General features: G+C 37.6%; 1 protein-coding gene and 1 long non-coding RNA gene across 2 annotated transcripts in view; both read right to left on the bottom strand.

The window, feature by feature from the left end:
- LOC118278660 (protein slit) overlaps positions 1-20,489 on the bottom strand; it is a 123,023-nt gene that overhangs the window by 44,971 nt on the left and 57,563 nt on the right. Inside the window, exons 3-5 of the mRNA XM_050703830.1 lie at positions 3,293-3,364; positions 2,273-2,344; positions 1,547-1,618 (exon numbers count right to left, since the gene is read on the bottom strand). Of these exons, the coding sequence (XP_050559787.1) occupies positions 1,547-1,618; positions 2,273-2,344; positions 3,293-3,364 (216 nt within the window). The remainder of the gene's footprint in view (positions 1-1,546; positions 1,619-2,272; positions 2,345-3,292; positions 3,365-20,489) is intronic.
- LOC126912277 (uncharacterized) overlaps positions 1-20,489 on the bottom strand; it is a 138,025-nt gene that overhangs the window by 72,505 nt on the left and 45,031 nt on the right. The window lies entirely within an intron of this gene.

Below are 20,489 nucleotides of genomic sequence, written 5' to 3'. Positions count from 1 at the left end.
CTTTTAAATAAATAAATTGCTTTACGTTAAACGAAAACGTAAAGCAAACTCGTACTAAGAGTACAGTTAACAATATTAATTAACAAATTGTTTTTGTAAAAAAAAAACACATAAAAATGCTCCCAAAAAATCGCCATAAAATAAAAACAAAATGTAGAAAACGTATTGTTTTTCGTATTTTTTCCTGTTATTATGTAATGTATGGGGGTATTATAAAGGTATAAATGCTAGCGGCGCTGGGTGGAAAATTAAAAAGAATTGATTAAAAAAATAGGTTTATATAGACATCGAAGAACCCGGTTTAGGCAGAAGCTTATGGGTGGGGGGAGATGTGTGCTGTGACGTCATACGGCCGAAATAAATCACCGATCCTGATCCAAAATGTTTGGTTAAGATCGCTTTTTGACATTATTTTGTACGGGGTTTCTGTCAAATGTTTGGATCGATCCAAATACTTTGGATTAGGATCGGTTATTTATTTTGGCTTTTAAATGGTGATGACAAATATCTCTGAGATGTCTTTTAATTTAATTTTTCCTATGTAGTGGACTAGTGACTTATAATTATTGTAAGGAAATGGGTCTCTTTTACAGTGCTGTTATTTATCTGCTGTGTTTATACTTTTAATACGTGTGACAATATAAGTATTTGTCGGGGTTTGGCTGTTTACTTTTAGCATTCAAAGACTTAAAAAAACATACTTTTGTAATTTTAACAAACAATGGTTTATGTTTTAATCCCTTTAACTGCCGTACTCAGAGTCAAAGTCAAAGTAAAAAATATTTATTTCAAATAGACCGGAAAGGCACTTTTGAACGTCAAAGCAAATATTATAATATTAAAAAATGTCTATCTTTCGGTCAGTCCTCTAGTAAAGCTAGAGGTCGGAACATTTAATGATTACTTAAACTATTCCTTAGTAACGATTTTGTTTCAAAAAACAATTGCTAAGGACTGGGTTAAGTAACCATTAAATGACACTGAGTACAGCGGTAAGTAGGTTGTTATTACTTGAAGTTTAACTCAGCTATGGCCCCCTCTTTAAAGTTTTTAATCCCTTAGGAGTTGACCCATAAGTTTTGGAGTCACTGTCCTTTGTTAAAGGACAAAATATGACTTCGTATATGTTTTAAGGCACACCTATTTTGGCAAAAAAAAAAAATGTAATGGAAGTGTGAATGTAAATTGGAAAAAATAAGTTATATACTTGGGGAGTTTATAAGATTTTTGGGAGTTTATGGGACATGGTTTTAGTGAAAATAAAACGTGAAAAATTGAGAAATAGCGCCTTTATATGCGAAGTTCAAACAATATTTTCCATCTTTTTTTGGAAATTCACCATTGAATTTGTAAGTTCAAGATTAATTACAAAAAGTTAGATAAAGAAAATTTATTTTTGAAACTTTTCTGGGAATAAAAATATATATTTTAATTAATAGATATTTTGACATCACCACTCAACGCACAGCACAATCCGGGGTAAGAACACCAATACCGAAGGACCAACAGGGACCACACCATTGGCCTTACAAGGCCAACTACTCACAATCTCTGAAGGTGCCTCAATCTCAAAAATATCCCCTCTGGCAAATGGCCCAGCCGATTATTGTTCAGTCTCCTGTAAGTAAATGTAAATATACACCAGCGTCTCTTAACCTCAGTTGACATTTGACAGTTGACAGGTCGCCATATTGGATTTTTTGACAGCTCAAATTTTATTTTACTGAGAAAAATCTTTTGATTTACTAAAAAAATATTTTATTTTCTTATAAAAATGGTTGGGTGTGATTCTCATTAATACTTCTACTAAAGAATTTATCTTGTAAAAAATATCTAATTTTTTAAGAGTCTATTAAATAAATGTTTAGTAATAAAACAATGCTAAATAAAAATTTATTACAAAATTATTAACATTACAAATTTACTTTTTTTAAATTAAAATTAATAACATTACAATTACAAAATTAACAAAATAATTAAAAACAAAATTAACTTTTTCTTTAATGAAATGCTATAAAAGGTTTCTTTTAACTAATGTCATAAAATAAAAGGTTAAGAAACGCTGTTACGTCGCTTCAAAGTCACAGCGAACGGTGCGAACGCAATCAGCTATACTGATTGGTTCGTTTGAAATTGGAACCTCACGTTCTGCGGGACGACGTAACTTTGTAATGAGGTACTTAATTGCATTCTTTTTAAGATTGTTTTTTCTTCAATTTAGGTGAACTTAGTATTATTTTATATTAGTTTTTAGTATTGTAATTGTACTTACAGTCGTTCCAAAGCGTTCAGCTCCAAGAAGGCATCTCTCTCGATCGTGTGGATAAGATTTTCTGACAGTTGTCTGTAAAACAAAATAAAGGTTATTTTCAAAAATATTCACAACAAATAAATTGTTTAAAATCAGAGCAAGCCAATAAAGGCCTTATGTAAGTTGTATGTAGACTCTATTTAAGTTGTATATAAACTCCGAGAATAATATAAAGTTAAAAAGAAATTGTGATATCTGAAAAATACCGTATGAAGAAACCTCTTATGACTTAATTTAAACCACATATTTGTTATCATCTTGGCTGACGATATACGAAAAATGAGCGAAATACGCCCAGTAGGTAAGCCAAAATGTGCATTATTCTCTTTGAGCTAATTTGAACACTCTTTACAAATACGGCATTATAACAGCCGCGCCGCATGTTCGTAATATTCCTAGACAACCTACAACATTACAGCTCTTCTATGGTCAAATATTTAATACTTGATTAATTTCAATATTTATTTTGTTTGAAATTTCAATATTTAATAGGTAAAGGTTTTTGTTGAAATATTTAGTTGTATTATGCTTCTGTGGACGAGTACTACTTGTAGTTTCATTTAAGTCATATGAGTGATCTCCATACTGTATAATGCCTTTTATTGCTTATGAATAATATATTTACTGTATCTTGGCTTTATGTAGTGGCAGGCACTTTAAGGTACGCGTCCTCAGGCCCGCATCGTACGCATCACACGCAACGGATTTTAGTTTGTGTTGTATAGAAACTCATACAACTGCGTCCACTGATCCGCATCGTACGGCCCGCATCATCGGCAATGCCTACATGCGATGCGTACTGATGACGTCATACGGAATGCGTACGATGCGGGCTTGTGGAACATTAAACGCTTTTCCGAAAATGTTGAAAAATAGCTTTTCTCCAGAGCTTATTGCCTCAGCACCAGGGGTGGATTTAGAACAGCTCCACCCCTGAAAACTATTTCACTGTGTAGAAACTGTGTAGAAAGGGATACTCACAATGTTTTCAAATCCTTCAGGTTTTGGAAGTCGCTCTGAAAGATTATTGTGATGTTGTTGCCTTGTAGGTCTCTGAAACAAAAGAGAAATAACATATTAAACATTATTATGTATGACATAAAATTTACTAAAGGGGAGGCCTTTGTTCAACTGTGGAAGTCTTCCGACTGATGATGATGATAAAATTTACTTAGTTGATTTTTTAATCGACTTCAAAAGAAGAGACTGTTTGACTTATATGTATGTTAGTGCGCGATTATCTCGCGTTTGGCTAAACCAATTTTGATGCCGTTTTCAGTATACCGCATCAAAACCGGTTTAGCCAAATCGATGTATGATGTAGCCATGTCGATGAAAAAAATCTAAGTCGATTAAAAATTTGATGCGGTATGCGGAAAACCGCATAAAAATCGGTAATTTTCAGACTTTTTTTTGAGGAGGGAAAATCATTCTAAGACCACACTCGCCTTGGGCGAGGCGAGAGAGAGTGTCAGACTCTTACAGACTAAAAACTACCCCGTTCCTACTCCTGCTTTGAGCCGGAGTCCCGGTTTAATGTCCAAATATCTCATCTTACTTATATTATAAATGCGAAAGTTGAATTTGTATGTATGTTTGTTACTCAACCACGCCAAAACAGCTGAAGGGATCAGGATGGAATTTGGAATAGGGGTAGATTATGGTCTAAAATATCACACATTAATAACTTTTCAACCAACAGACACGCGAGCAAAGCCGCTGGCAGAATCTAGTACACAGTAAGACATTACACACCCCTTTCTACCCACAAAACGGAGAAAATCAAACGCGACTCCCATCTCAGTAAAGGAGCACTTAAGTCATTACCCAAGTGTGCCACATTTAGTGCCATTTAGTGCCACTTAGTGCCATATAAGTGAGGCACATCAAAGTGCCACGCTGTGACCGCGGGGCGTCGCACTTACCTATATTTCAGCGGTACTAATTAATTATATTAACAAGATGTTTAATTTTTTGAAGGTTAGACGGAAGTGTGTCTTATTTACTTAAACAATGTAATAGTTTTTGGTTTATATTTTGAGTTATAGGCAAAAAAGGCGGTCGCTAATCAGGGAGTTCAACTCAAAACTTTTTATGGGACAAGCCCGCCACATCCTTTCATACCGCTGCAACTCCTGTGCACCAGGATCTACAGTAGACACAACCATGAAAACGCCGGTACACTGAAGTCCGGCGCGTCCCAGGGACATGAATGACTGTCTTGGATCCCGCAACGAAATAAATCAGTTTATTAGAAAAGAAAAAGAAAACGATAGTTTCCACTTCCCTAAGTGAATTTAATTCAATTCAAAAGTCACTTAAAAACTGCCAATTTTAATAAAAATCTCCTTAGTTTAAAATCAAACCATTGACCAGACCTATTCCGGAGCTGCGGACTACCTAGCAGGTTACCGGGGCTCTGGTTTGAAAAGCAGGAGTAAGGAACGGGTAGGTTTATAGTCAGTTGCTGGCCTTTTAGGGGTTAGGAATTTAAATTGGGGCATCGGGGATTGGGAAGGAGTAATTCCAAATTACTCCTTCCGTAAGGTAAGTAGTAAGGTTAAGTAGGAGTAAGGTTATCGTGGCCCCCACGATAACCTTACTCACACAACGAAACACAACGCAAGCGTTGTTTCACGTCAGTTTTCTACTCGGCCGTGGTATCACTCCGGACGAGCCGGCCCAGCAGTGCCGAAGCATGGCTCTCCCACACTTGAATACTTCTGCTTACTCCTCTGACGAGTTATTAAGTCAAAACACACCCATTATCACATAAACTCATAAAAACCTTAATTTAGCCATAAAATTACATTAGTAATGTAACATTTACAACCGATAATAAACCTTTAATCGCTACTAATAGTGTTCAGATTTTATTGCACTTTATAAGTGATAATTATCGTCTGTTTTATTGTCACGCCTTTTATCCCCGAAGGGGTAGGCAGAAGTGCACATTACGGCACATAATGCCGCTACACAATGTACACTCACTTTTAACCATTTGTGTTATAAGTCTCATGTAATAGGAGGTGAGCCTATTGCCATATACTGGGCACAATTCCAGACTCCGTGCTACTACTGAGAACTTTTCGAAATGCCGGAAAGATGCCTAGTAATGTAAATGTTATGAATGGATTTTGATGAAATGTAGTATACAGATAGGGTATGAGTTGACTTGAGTACTTTTTATCTCATGGGAACGTGGGCAAAATCGCTGGCAAAAGCTTGTATTAGTATAAACAGTTCTTCCCTGAAAAGTAAACTTTTCAATAGTGAAAGAATTTTTCAAATCGGTCCAGTAGTTTCGAAGCCTATTCAATGTAAAGAAACTAATTTAATTATCATAATCGAACCAGCCGTTTTCGAGGTTTGCGCTTACAAACATTACGAGGCATTTCTTATTAAAATATTCAATTATATTATGTGTGTGTGTGATAATAAAATTAATAACAGTTATAAACGGAAATTTAATTAACACATAGTTACAAAATCCAATAAAGATTTATTATAATTGACTAGCTTTCTGCCCGTGGCTTCACTTGTGTGTAGGTAATTTATCATGCAGGTTTCTATCATGTAGGAATCTAAACTAATAAACAAAGTTGAAGTCTGTTTGTTTAAACCAAAGAACCATCAGACCACCACAGATGGGGCCCAGTAGGACTGATGCCTGATCCGGAGCTGCGGACTACCTAGCGGGTTTACCGGGGCTCCGGCTCGAAAAGTAGGAGTAGGAACGGTGTGGTTTTTAGTCAGTAAAAGTCTGAAAAACCATCTTGCCTCGCCTAAGGCGGGAGAAGCCATTGGAAGACTTTCCGTCCTTAATAAAAATGTTTGTTTAATCACGGTAATTTCAGGAACTACCAAGATAATTTGAATAGTCCATTTATCAAGAAAGGCTATAGGATATAAAACTTCACGCTACGATCAATAGGAGCCGAGTAGCGAGAGAAGTCGCGCGGCTTACCTGGTTATTATAAAGTTTCTGTAAAATTTTTGGATTGAGATCGTTTATCTAGGAGTAACTCTAAGATAAAAAGTAGTCTATGTGTTATTCCAGACCATAATCTACCTCTGTTCCAAGTTTCATACCGATCCCTTCAGCCGTTTTGACGTGATTGAGTGACAAACATACACACAAACATTCGTATTTATAATATTAGTATCTAAGACTAAAGAAAGTAACAGTTTCTCATGAGGAAACGAAGCGATTGCTTCAATAGTACTTTATCAATTAATCTATCGATAATTGGTTGGTTTCGATAATTATAATTATATGTTTCTTTTATAGATGCAAGCGTGTTTGAACGTGAGGCGTTCGATTCTTGTTTTGAGTAGTTTGACTGCACGGTTGGCGCGTGTAGATGGGTTCAATTCCCGCATGGAGCAACTCTATGTTTTTTATTTTGGTGGGTCGACGTTTGGCCGCTATCTCGCCTGATGGTAAGTGATGATGCGGCCTACGATGGAGCACGTCTGCCCATAAGCAATCTATTCACTCGGGCTTTGAAGACACCCAGGTTATACCCATCAGGAAACACAGACTCCGGCAAGGAGTTCCACTCCCTAGCAGTTCGCACAAGGAAGATTTCACATCAACAGCCTATAAGTGGCCACTGCTGACCAAAGGCCTCTTCTCACACGGAGAAGGTTTGAGCTTTAATCACCACGCTTGCTCAATGCGGGTTGGCGATTTCAAAATTATAAAAAAATAAATAGCACACATCTATAGCACACATCTTTTCATATAAAAAACATAGCTTAGTTGATTCCGTTTCCAGTGCTAAGCTATGTGTACCAATGAATATGATTGGTGAAAGCCAAACGCATCCACAGCAACGTAGCATAGCACATCTCTGGTGGAAAACATCATAAATATTGAAATTAAACACATTATACAATAAGATTAATTGTGTTTCATAACGATATACAATATTAGTAAACACAGCACCTCGCTTTGATGTCGAGTCGGTTAAATAGATCAAAGCGTGCGTTTTATTGTATTGTGTGTGTGTTTGTCATGTATTTATATATGTATATATGTATGTATATTGGATTCTGGTTCGTGTTAGCGTCGTTTGTTAAGTAGGAAAGATTATGATAGACGAAAAACATTTCTTATGGCCTTAGAGGTAATAGAATTTATACAACATACAAAAATGTGTCGAAATTCTGATAGGGCTTTTTTAACGGGTGAAAATCATCCAATTACTTCTCCCGCCTTGCGCGAGGTGAGAGAGAGTGTCAGACTCTTACTGACTAAAAACCACCCCACTCCTGCTTTTCGAGTGACAAATATATTTTTTAACTTGCTGATGCCCGCGGCTTAGCTCGCGTATATTACGGACTTTGTGACAAATAAAAGTAGCCTAAGTTACGCCTTAGTATCGGCTACCTGCCAATAAAGAAAGAAGCCATTGAGATAATTTTCCCCCTTAAAAGTACTGCATGTAGTAAAAAGCAGTTATTTCAATATTACAAACAGACACTACAATTTTATTTATTAGTCTAGTTAACACTAGATTTCATACATGTCGGCTCATTATTACCAACTTTACAAATCTCCACGACATTTTCACACATCAAAAACAAAAGACGCCCGCGTTCCTTTCGCAAAGGACATACGACACATCAGGCTAAAAAAACCAGTATAAACTGACCTCTCAATGTGTAGAAAGATCGTATAAAGCGAGACCAAGATATACTGGTTGTATCGTAGTACTGCCTTCTCAGATTACTGGCTACCCCCCTTAGATATATAGCGTTATAGGAGCCGGGCTGTGTGAGGATCATTTGCAGGATTCCTTTCTAAGACAGTTTATGAATGTAGGGGGCCGCGGGGGAAGTGGGGTGACTAGGATTGTGGTATAATGTGGGACAGTCTTGGAGAAATTGTTGTACACGGTGTAACAAAAAGGGGGTATACATATCAATTGCACGGTTTCTAGATAACATAACAAACGATACGGGAAGGGTTTTTAAACTCATGTTTTCATGGAACGAAGTTATGAATTTTTCCAATATTTTTAATTTTTATTTTTTATGCGAATTAAAATTAGGTAGATAGGTACTAGGCGATCAGATTTACAGAAGAAATGTTTCGTAATTAGCGAGTGACCCCTGTAGTGTTGTGACACGTTTGTATGATTTATAAAATCAAAAACCATACGACACCAAGTATTTGGTACCATTTTTTTTAAACGTATTTTAAGCGGAAGGGAGTGTGAGTGTCTTTATGTAGAGATTCTATTGAACCTGTATTCTTCAGTGCTTCTTGATGTATGTGGGTATTTTGTTACACGCTGTATATTATAGTCATTTCTTTTTTTTTTAAAGAACGTTACCCTACACTTGTATTTTCTCCTGTGTCGTATGTGCGTTTACAAACATACAAATTCACATACACATGACACCCAGACCCGAAACAACAATTTGTGGATCACACAATTAGTTCCGTGCGAGAATTTAACTCGCTATACGTTGCGCGGCAGTCGGTTACCCAGCCATCGAAGCAAACCGTGCATTCATTTTTCAAACTTCACACATCATTAAATTGCTTATCTACATTTTAGGTCAAGGTAAATAAATTAGAAATAAAAACAAAATATTTTAAACCGATATCAAAATGAAAGAATAAAAAAATATTAAACAAAAAATTGGTACCAAATTCAACCCGAAAACCATATTGCCTCAAAAACAAAACCTAAATCCCAGGACAGTCCTTATTCTCCCGAACTGAGAGTCCCCCTATTCCCCCAAAGGGCATATTTCTTCATAGCGACGTACCTCACTCGATACTCGACTATATTACATCCTGTTACTCGACTGAGGACAAAGATTCGAATAATTGAACGTTTACCGGTCTTGGCTTTTAGCTATGTACAATTTTAGATGGATATGTAGCTGTGCTACGAAGATGTAATAGCTAAGCTGTGAAACTATGTGACCGTTTCCACTTATACTAAGCTATGTAGCTGTGCGAGGAAGATATGTATCGATAGTAGGGAAGCCATCCATAGTACGCATCTTTCCATATAAAAAACATAGCTGAGTCCGTTTCCACCAGTACTAAGCTATGAATATGATTGGTGGAAGTCACACGTATTCACAGCAACGTAGCGTAGCACATCTCTGGTGGAAAAGCGGCCTTAGGGAACCACCTAAATAACCAAGATTTAAAAATGCTGAGATTCTTCTAGTTTAGTCATATTATTTTAGACCACACAGAGTACCTAAATAAAGTTCCCTAAGTAAAGCAGGATCCTCCGACTAGGTGAGGTGATCGTGTCTGGTGGGCTTTCTCCCCAACTGTTGTTCGTTGGGATTTTCTATCCATGTTTATTCGAATGTAAACTTCATATGTGCGATGTAAGATTTAGGACGTCATCCGTTGATTTGTTCGTCAATCGTCTGTGTGCAATATCATGTTGTGTTGCTACTGTATGTATTTTTCTAACACTTCTAATTAGAGAGTTTGGATTAAAAAAGCCCAAGTCTTGCATATCAGTTTTTCTACCGTAAAATGTTGTAAGATCCAAGTAATACCAAGTCGGTTATTTTATTTAGTCCCTACTTAAGGGACCTTCTGTCTTAAGTTATTATGTAAATTGTTGTCATATTACATTAGTTAACGGCCATTAATTAATTAATATTGAATGAACCTATTGCCAACTATAGATTTCAGACTATTAAGTACTGAAAAAAAAAAAAAACACATTTAAATGGCCTAGAAATCGAACCCAAAAGCCCTAATTCGGTAGTCAATCTCTAAAAATAAGTAACAGGTGTGCAAAATCTCCTAAAAGTAAAAAGTAAGCAATAGAAAAGTCTTCCAAAATATATTATCTTCCCCCATTATAGCAAAATGGTGCCGACACAGCACTTGCCTCCCCGCAAGATAAATCGCAGAAATAATAATTCCGAGCAAACGTTTACAAATGATAATTGATATTAATGGCTTTGGGGGGTAAGCAGAGATGGTCGGCTCGTAATGTCTTACTTATTATCACTTTGGGAGTTATTTGTCGGATTGGGATGGCAGTTTGGAGTCTGGATGGGAGTAAGCAATCTAAATTTAAAGTTAATTATTATGTTATCGGCTTACTCACGTAACCGTTTGACAAGGAACTCGACTAGTTTCAAGCCATGCTAGAGTCTCATCTTTATAAGCAGCATTCCGCGATACACGACGCGGCGACTGTCGAGTTCCTCGTCAAACAGTTACGTGCGTAAGCCGATAACATAATAATTAATTTAGTATGTCTCACGAAAGTTACAATAAAATTAAATACAAGTTATTTCAGTTTGATCAAAATGACACGTTTCACATAGCTTGGCAATGGTGGAAACGGACTCCTCTAATCTTTATTTTTATACAGAAACATGCATGCAAGGGATGCGTGCTGTGGATGGTTTCCCTACTATCGATACATCGCATACTCGAACTGCGCATCATCCTCTTGCAGCTATTTTGCGGTGGCATATCTCGATAGCATAATATCTTACTCACAAAGCTACATAGCTTAGAATCAGTCACTATTACATCTTCGCAGCATAGCTACATAGCACGTCTCTGGTGGAAAACTACCCTGAAGTTTATAGTCCCAACAAAATATTTTCTTCTCCTCTTATAATATCTTCTGATTTATTTCGTAGCGGAATCCAAGACAGTCATTCATATCCCTGAGACGCGCTGGACTTCAGTGTTCCGGTGTTTTCATTGTTGTATCTACTGTAGATTCTGGTGCACAGGAGTTGCAGCGGTATGAGAGGTTGTGGCGGGCTTGTTCCATAAAAAAAGTCCCAACGAAAAATATTTTCCAAAAAATAATTTTGCCTCCCACAAATTTTGTCCAGTAAATCAAGTGGGAGAGCAGTTTCAATAAAGTTGATCAATTATCTGCATAGCGCCAGTGGCTGGCTCCCTGCCAAGCCTGCATTCGACGCACTGCACTCACAAAGAGAATTAAACGGCCCATTCTGGGCGAAAATTAAAATGGCCGATTTACTACGTGTTTGTGCGGATAAGATTGATATTATGGGCGAAAATTTTAGAATTGAATATATTCACAGTTAAAATGTGGGAGAGCCATGCTTCGGCACTGCTGGGCCGGCTCGAATACCACGGCCTCACAGAAAACCGACGTGAAACAACGCTTGCGTTGTGTGAGTGAGGTTACTGAAGGCCTAATTACCCCCCTTCCCAATTTTCATAATCATCCCAATCCCTGATTCTGCAACTACCATTAAATTCCTAACCCCCAAAAGGCCGACAACGCACTTGTAACGCCTTGGTGTTTCGGGTGTCTATAGGCGGCGGCGATTTCTTACCATCAGGTGATCCGTCTGCTCCGTTTACCGGCTTATACTATAAAAAGAAACCATTCATCGGGTATTGCACTGTTAGTATTCATTCACACTAATCCGTGTTCCTATCACAAGACTCGGTTCAGCCAAACCGGAATATGGGGCAAACGAGGAAACGAGTCACCTGATGGTAAACGGTCAGCGCCGCCCATGGACATCCGCAACACCAAAGAAGTCACAGGTGCGTTGTCCTTTAAAAAGGAGTATGCTCTTTTCTTGAAGGTTATCGGTTCGGAAATACCGCAGACGACAGCTCATTCCACATTCATATTATTATATTATACAGGTCAAACTGAATACTCCTTCTTTTTGAAGTCGGTTAAAAAACAAATGTAATCGATCTAAAAACCAAAGTCAACGTACCTTTGTACCTTCAAAGATCGACAACCCAAACACAATGACCAAAGTTCGATTCCCGTTTTCAATTTCACCCCTCACAAGCGAGATGGAGTAAAATAAATGAGAAATACTTCGCGCCACTTGCAAATTGTTCAAGTTGTGAAACTTAGGAGCTGCGAATAGTTTCTGCTGAACACACGAGACGGTACAGTCGCTTGCAGCAGTGATTTTAACTTAAGATTGGATGATATCTTCACTACATAGTATAACAAAGTCGCTTTTTCTGTCGTTATGTCCCTTTGTATGCTTAAATGTTTAAAACTACGCAACGGATTTTGATGCTGATTTTTTAATAGATAGAGTGATTCAAGAGGAGGGTTTATAATTATGTATAATACATAACACAGTGAATGGAAATGCCTTTGACCAAGGATAGAAGAGAAACAAGAATTGGATGATATTTTAATCTATAGTATGTTAATAACTAACTAGTTTCTGCCAGCGAGCGACTTTGCCTGCGTTCCCGTGGAATAAAAAGTGTCCTATGGGTTTTTCCAAACCATAATCTACCCCTGTTCCAAATTTCAATCACATAATGGCTACTCTCGCCTTGGGCGAGGCGAGAGGGAGTGTCAGACTCTTACTGACTAAAAACCACCCCGTTCCTACTCCTGCTTTTCGAGCCGGAGCCTCGGTAAACCCGCTAGGTAGTCCGCAGCTCCGGATCTTTACACTTCATTTTAAGCTGTTGTTTAAAAGTAACTTAAGTATTATTTTCGCTAACCTATAAATGGATTATAGTTAGTCTTAGTTTAATTTAACTGTAACATAATAAAGTTAGCAGTTAAGATCGATTTAACTAAGTAATAACAGTAACTTGATATCAAGGAAACTGAAATAAACGAGCGAACGTAATGAACCAATGAACGAATGAATTTATTTGAACGAGTGTGAATGAATTGAAGAATGAGAATTGGCAGTTGTTCCCTGATTGTTACACAAACTCTGTAGCTTTATATTTAAAGCTACAGAGTTTGTTTGAACGCACTAATCTCCGTAACTACTAGTTCCAATTAAATAATATAATAGGGATGATGACGGTAATGAAAATTGAAAATCTATTTAGTGCGTTAGTTAGGTAATGAAAAAAAAACACGTATTTTTTAGATAACAATACTTAGATAGAACGAATCAAAATTTAGGAGTGGGAGCAAATACGTTATTTCTACGTATAAAATTTACCTAATAGTGACGTGATGCGATATTTCAAATTAATATATCTTCGCAATAAAAAATACGATGTTTTAGAATAATGTACAAGACAGGCATTAAAATAAAAAATTAGTCATCTACTACGTGTGGAATAACATATATGTATAGTCACATAAAGTCTGACACTCCCTCTCGCCTCGCCCAAGGCGGGACAAGTTATTGGATGATTTTCCTCCCTTAAAAAAGCGAAGCGAGTGAAACCGAGGGAGCTAGCTAGTGTAAAAAATATTTGGAAACAACTCTCCGCCTCCCTGTACCCTGTAGACGAAGATAAATCAATGCAAATACTAAGTTTAATTAAAACTGAGTTCAGAACCGTTTCAGGCAACGACACGATACGATACGGCGCCGACTTTCTATGGAAATTGAAAATAAATATTAGATTGTAACTGCCTTTAGACTGCCTCGTTGGTCGAGTGGTCGCAAGTGCGACTGCCGACGATCGGGCTAAGTATTACCGAGCTGGTTCCTCGTCAAACAAATACGTGAGTAAGCCGATAACATATTAATATTAATTACTGGGCATTTTTCGGGTTTTCTAAGATTTCTCAGTAGTAGCACGGAGTCTGGAATTGTGTCCAGTATATGGCAATAGGCTCACCCCCTATTACATGGGGCTTATAACACAAATGGTGAAAAGTGGGTGTAGACGTTGTATAATATAGCGCAGTGGTTGAGGGATGGGTTGCTAGATAAAGTATTTTCGGATCCCCGACACGGAAGAATTTCTTTTATGTTTTTCTAGTAAAACATTGTCACGCTTTAAGTTTTACATCAGTGTCCAATTAACAAATAATAATAAGTGAATTCATATTATATTCCTCAGACCCCAGAATGTATATGGATCTATATGTGGAATGTGGATCACATAACTCGAACCAGTGGTCAAATGACTCGGAAGAATTTGTTTCGTGTGAGAATCGAACCCGCGACACGTACTGTCGCAGCTAGTAGTCCAGGCTCTGCGCAACTAATGTCATGAAGTGCATTGCCGGCTTTTTGGGGGTTAGGAGTTTAAGGGTTGTTGGGGAATCGGGGATTGAGAAGGGAGGTTATTGGGCCTCCGGTAACCTCACTTACACAACGCAAGCGCTGTTTCACGTCGGTGTACTGCTCGGCCGTAGTATCACTCCGGTCGAGCCGGCCCAGCAGTGCCGAAGCATGGCTCTCCTACACACTAGTATGATAATAAGCATGTTGTATACAAATCAAATAAATTATATTTTAAATCTCAATCTAAGCATACTTAATACAGAATATATAAACGTATTCATAGACACGATTCGAACATTTTAAACGATCTATAATCTATGGTATATAGACATAATCCTCTTTTGATAATTCACAGATGTGTCTATTTAATCTGTGCCGTGTCTATGTCTATGGTATACTTGTAAGTTTATTTATGGTACTTTGAATAAACAATAAGATTAGTTTTTGAGTTGTATGGTCTTTGATACTGTGGATAAAGTCGTGGGTTCGATGCGCGGATCAAGTAAATTATCTAGCTATTATTAAGCTTAGTATTGGATTGTACCTCTGACTGCCTCGTTGGTCGAGTGGTCGCAAGTGCGACTTCTGGGCAAGGGATTTCGGGTTCGATTCCCGTGTCAGACAAACTAATACTGGACTTTTTTCGGTTTTTTCGAAAATTTCTCAATAGTAAGCACGGAGTCTGGAATTGTGCCCAGTATATGGCAATAGGCTCACCCGCTATTACATAGGATTTATAACACAAATTGTGTAAAGTGGGTGTACATTGTATAGCGGCATTACGTGCCGTAATGTGCACCTCTGCCTACCACTTCGGGGATAAAGGCATGACGTTGTATATTTGGTAGACTTTCATTAAGAAAGTGTAACAATGTGGGTACAATAAACTGGGACTAACTCGGCTAAAATAAACTGCATTGCGTAAGCAATTACTGCTCGTTCGCACACGTCACTGTACAGGGAGATGGGCAGAAGTGTTATTCAGAGCCAATTTTACAATCAACTCATAATTCTGGTCTGTAGAATACAATTAAGTGTGGGAGAGCCATGCTTCGGTACTGCTGGGCCGGCTCGACCGGAGTGATACTACGGCCGAGCAGAAAACCGACGTGAAACAACGTTTGCGTTGTGTTTTGGTTGTGTGAGTGAGGTTACCATCTCCCCCAATCCCCAAATCCCTAACAATCTCAAATTCCTAACACCGAAAAACCGACAACGCACTTGTAACGCCTCTGATGTTTCAAATGTCCATGGGCGGCGGCGATTGCTTACCATCAAGTGATCCGTCTGCTTATTTACCCGTATATCTCATTAAAAAGGGCTTAGTCGGGTCTTACACACCCGCAGAAAGAATGGAGATGGTGACAAACGTATTCTATTCTACCATAATCAAACAGCTTTAAGTAATCTACCTACAAAAAATAAGGGGTGTGAAGTTATGTTTACGTTATCCGCTTTACTTGCCCATAATTCTACCGAACTTTCAATCTGTTATAAGCAGAGAAGTATTTGTTTTGAGCAACTAACTTAAATAACTTACGTTTTCTGTATTTTGTTACAAAACACGTGGCCGTATTGTGTAAACTTTGAAATTAAAACAAAAGTCGACACAACTAAGTATAGCCGCAGATGAAGCTATACTAGACTGTGTTTGGGAATTTCTACTTTATTGAGAAAGAGATAAGATTGAAATTCTATTAAAGAGATCAGTTTATTAGGTAGGTTGATATGCTGGAGTGAATTATGAAGCAAGTACAAAGAGGAGATGCCATAATGTGGTTGTGCACTGTGACAAAACAAATTGGTCCTGCCCAATTTGGGAGTGCAATCCGGTCCGGCGGATCCGGTTATCCGGCGGATCCAGTGCGATTTTGTTGCCTACCACGGTTGCCTACCGGATCCGAAAGAGCAAACAGACAAACTATTATTTATTTCTTTATTTGTTGACATCCCCGATTCTCCAACAAGCTTTAAACTCCCAACCCCCAAAAGACCGGCAACGCACTTGTAACGCCTCTGATGTTTTAACTGTCCATGGGCGGCGGCGATTGCTTACCATCAGGTGATACGTCTGCTCGTTTACCTGCTTGTTCCATAAAAGAAATCATTTTAAAAGTACCTATTTATGGTTTAATTGGAATAAATGATTTGACTGTGACTTTGAAAAGTCTTTTATTGATTTTCTGCAAGTTATCTGTATATTGGCACAACGTAATAATGATGAATGCGCTCCATGAAGTGCAGTAAGCGGATGATATATGCGGCTATACGTTCTCGGGTGTCGAAACATATCGCGCCAGGGATATGACACCACTGACTTCTCGGTATACCAGTATGTTGTATACAATACATATATTATATGCACTTTTTTATATTAAAATAGTTTGCTTTCCACGGGTTCGAGTCCATGGCATTCGTTACAGTTTTATAGTCAACTAGCTGACCAGGCAAACATTGTTTTGCCTTATAAATTATTTAGTAAAAACATAAAATAAATTAAAGGCGAATACCCTTATCACTGTCAGATAGTAGCCGATTAAATACGGATATGAAATTCGGTAAAAATCGGTAAAGCCGTTTCGCAGGAGTACTGTAACTAACATTGTGACATGGACATTTTATATATCAGATAATACTTATTATAAAGAACTAAAATTACTATACAAAGCACTTAATGATACCACCTATATACAATATATAATATCTTATTACATTACACTGGTCCAATTAGTCTTTATTACACTGGCTCAAAAAGCAGGAGTAGGAACGGGGTGGTTTTTAGTCAGTAAGAGTCTGACACTCCCTGTCGCCTTGCCCTCATATATGATTTTCCACCTTTAAAAAAGTCCCCGTACAGAAACAACAACTTTCCGTAAAAAATGACTCTAAATATACTTTGTCCAACCCGGTAATCGAACACCAGAATACTCGTCAGTTGCACAACATGCTAACCAAACGATTAATCCGGCAATCAATATATAGAACACCAACATAGATTAACTATGATTGAGTCTATAAAGATAATCTATCGTATTGTTTGTTCGCCTCTAATCTCAGAAACTAGTTGTCTTATAATAATAAAATTCTTACTCTGTTTCGTAAGCCAATTCTTGAAAGAAATTAGGATTAAAATAGAAGTTTAGAATAGGAATGACGACGGGGTATTAAAATTAAAAATCTATTTAGTCCGTCAGTTATTGGGAGAGCCGAATGGGCCGGCTCGACCGAGTGATACTACGGCCTCAAAGTACACCGACGTGAAACTACCGAAGCGTTGTTTTTCGTTGTGTGAGTGAGGTTAATGGAGGTCCAATCACCTATTCTTCCCAATTCCCGATTTCCCAACAACCCTTAAATTCCTAATCTCCCAAAAGGCCGGCAACGCAGTTGTAACGTCTCTGGTGTTTCAAGTATCTATGGGCGGCGGCGATTGCTTACCATCAGGTGATGTTTGTCCGTCTGCTCGTTTACCGATTTATACCATAAAAAACCGCGTATAGAATCTACCTTCTATAAGTCATAGCCTCTACTTATTAAACGACGCTAACACGAACCAGAATCCAATATACATACATACATAGATACACATATATACATATATAATTACATGACAAACATACACACAACACAATAAAACGAACGCTTTGATCTATTTAACCGACTCGACATCAAAGCGAGGTGCTGTGTTTACTAATATTGTATTTCGTTATGAAACACAATTAATCTTATTATTATTTATGATTTGGTTTGTTATTTTTATGATATAAGTCGGTAAACGAGCAGACGGATCACCTGATGGTAAGCAATCGCCGCCGCCCATGGACACTTGGAACACCAGAGGCGTTACTAGTGTGTTAGCCGATATTTTGGGAATGCGAGGATTTGAGTATAAGATGAGAAGACTGTTGGTCGTATTGTTGCAAGCAGCTGCTGAACAAGGGATCTCGGATTCGATACCTGGGTCGGGCAAACTATTACTGGCCTTTTTTTTGGTTTTTCGAAAACTTCTCAGTAGTAGCACGGAGTCTAAAATTGTGCCCAGTAAGTTGTGGCATATGGCATGTGTCTTGACTACAGAGTTGACACGGGGGCTGTATAGCCGGTATACAATGTGTAGCGGATTCGATTCACGCATGGAGTAACTCCACAAATTGTTGTTTCGGGTCTGGTTGTCATGTGTATGTGAACTTGTATGTTTGTAAACGCACTTACGATACAGAAGAAACTCCTAGACTTCATGCTACTACTGAGCCCAGTAATACCTTGCCCGACCCGGAAACCAAACCTAAGTCCCCTTGTCCGTCAGTCGTACTTCCGACCACTCGACCGACTTGGGAATCGAACCCGAGACCCCTTGTCCGGCAGTCGCTCTTGCGAACACTCAACCAATGGGACAGTCAAAGTAAACCAAAAATGAGTATTACATTGTACAAATGCACCTCTGCCTATCCCCTCCAAAAAAAACCCTTTTCCCTCCATTTACATACGCTCCGATTGTACCGGAAATGTAAATTCAGCCATTTTTATCGCAACAGGAAGCAGCTACGGTGGCGGCCTCTACATATCTCCCTTTGTGCAATTTGAGGGGCGAGGCTTTCAAAAGATATGAATATGCATTTCTTTATGATGAGGCTTTGAAAAAAAGAAATTTACAAAAAAAGTATGGAATAAATTTTGTTTTTTTGTTTGTTTTTTCAGTAATTTTTCAGTAAAAAAATAATAGGTGTTGTGTAGATTATAGAAAGGTATGGTTTGGTGCAGTGGTTAAAAGTTTAATTTCTTTGCGTAAGATTCGGAGTTTGATGTCAGGTTTAAGTAGTATTAGTAAGTTTTTGGATTAGGTATTTTTTTATTATATATCGGATATTGGAATATTCATCGAGTTTAATGCATGGTACACAACACACCTTAAGAATATGCGATACTGTACAGTTAAAATTGCACAGTTAAACCGTAAGGTGTGAAGGCTGTATGTCATATGTCAAAATCAGTCCAACCAGAACAAAAAGACTGACAGACAGACACGCGCTTGCTTTCGCATGATCAGCTATTAGCAGCTAAAGTTCCGAAATACCTACCTAGTTACTACAGTTTCCGATAACGGGGTCTCGCCTCGTGAAATTTTATAATCACAATAACAATAATTTACAATAAGAAAACAAGAAAATTTCCTTCGGGAAAGTTGTTTGTAATCATGAGTACAATCACGTGTTTAAATATCGTTCACTAATTAACAGTCACACTATATATTTCCCTAGCAAGACCCTACCCTTATAATAGAGAAACTATTTTGACCAATCTATAAAAAAAATACCAACTTATTTTCATGTTCACAAGATACCTGCTTATTGCCTACCCCCGTAAACTAATAAAATGTTAAAATCAATATCAATTTGTGTGAACCACAATATTAAGGCACTGCGCACACACGGAGACATATTGTCGGCACGTGTGCGACCAATATGATGCTAATATGAACCCGCCCTTAGGTACAGTCGCGGGCAATGGTGTTTTGCAGAAAAATATTAAAAACTAAAAAAAAAAAAAAATTCTTCACCGCGTTCAACAAAAAGGACCTGTATATGGGTATATGTATGTACGTAATGTTTGTGCGCGATTATCTCGCGTTCGATTCGATCGATTTTGATACTGTAGTCAACATAGTATTTTTCAAACTTTTGAGAAAGGTTTAGGAATATTAGCTGACTTAAAAAACAGGGGGCGAAATTCTAGGGAGGTTTTAGTGATATTTTAACTATTTTTTTTTTGAAGTCTGTTAAAAAGGATTTAAATCCGTATAGAGATATTAAGATAATGTGATGTTTGTATACGAGCACTTAACTTCACTGACGGGCAGACTGACAGACTATTTAATTATTGACGTTTCAAAAGTTTTTTACAATGGTTTAATTGAAATAAATGCTTTGACATTGAAATTGAAAAATTGTTTACAGAGTCAAATTATGAACTAATTATGAACAAATTATGAACAATTTTTCTTCAACAATTTTTCTTCTACAATTTTTTTCTTAGCACTTATCTTCCCGATTATACTCGCGTCCGCCCCTACCCAGTGATATGTCATAGAGCTATGTAACTGTAGACTGGACAGAAAATGCGGAAAATCAAAGCAAGATTTAAAAAAAAGAAATAAGAAAGACTACAATAAAAGATTAGATTGAGGTAATGACTGCCTCGTTGGTCGAGT

Source organism: Spodoptera frugiperda, chromosome 24 (genome assembly GCF_023101765.2).
Source record: "Spodoptera frugiperda isolate SF20-4 chromosome 24, AGI-APGP_CSIRO_Sfru_2.0, whole genome shotgun sequence".
In the NCBI taxonomy this organism is placed as follows: domain Eukaryota; kingdom Metazoa; phylum Arthropoda; class Insecta; order Lepidoptera; family Noctuidae; genus Spodoptera; species Spodoptera frugiperda.
Note: the sequence above shows the minus strand (reverse complement) of the source record. Positions and strands in the feature narration are given on the sequence as shown.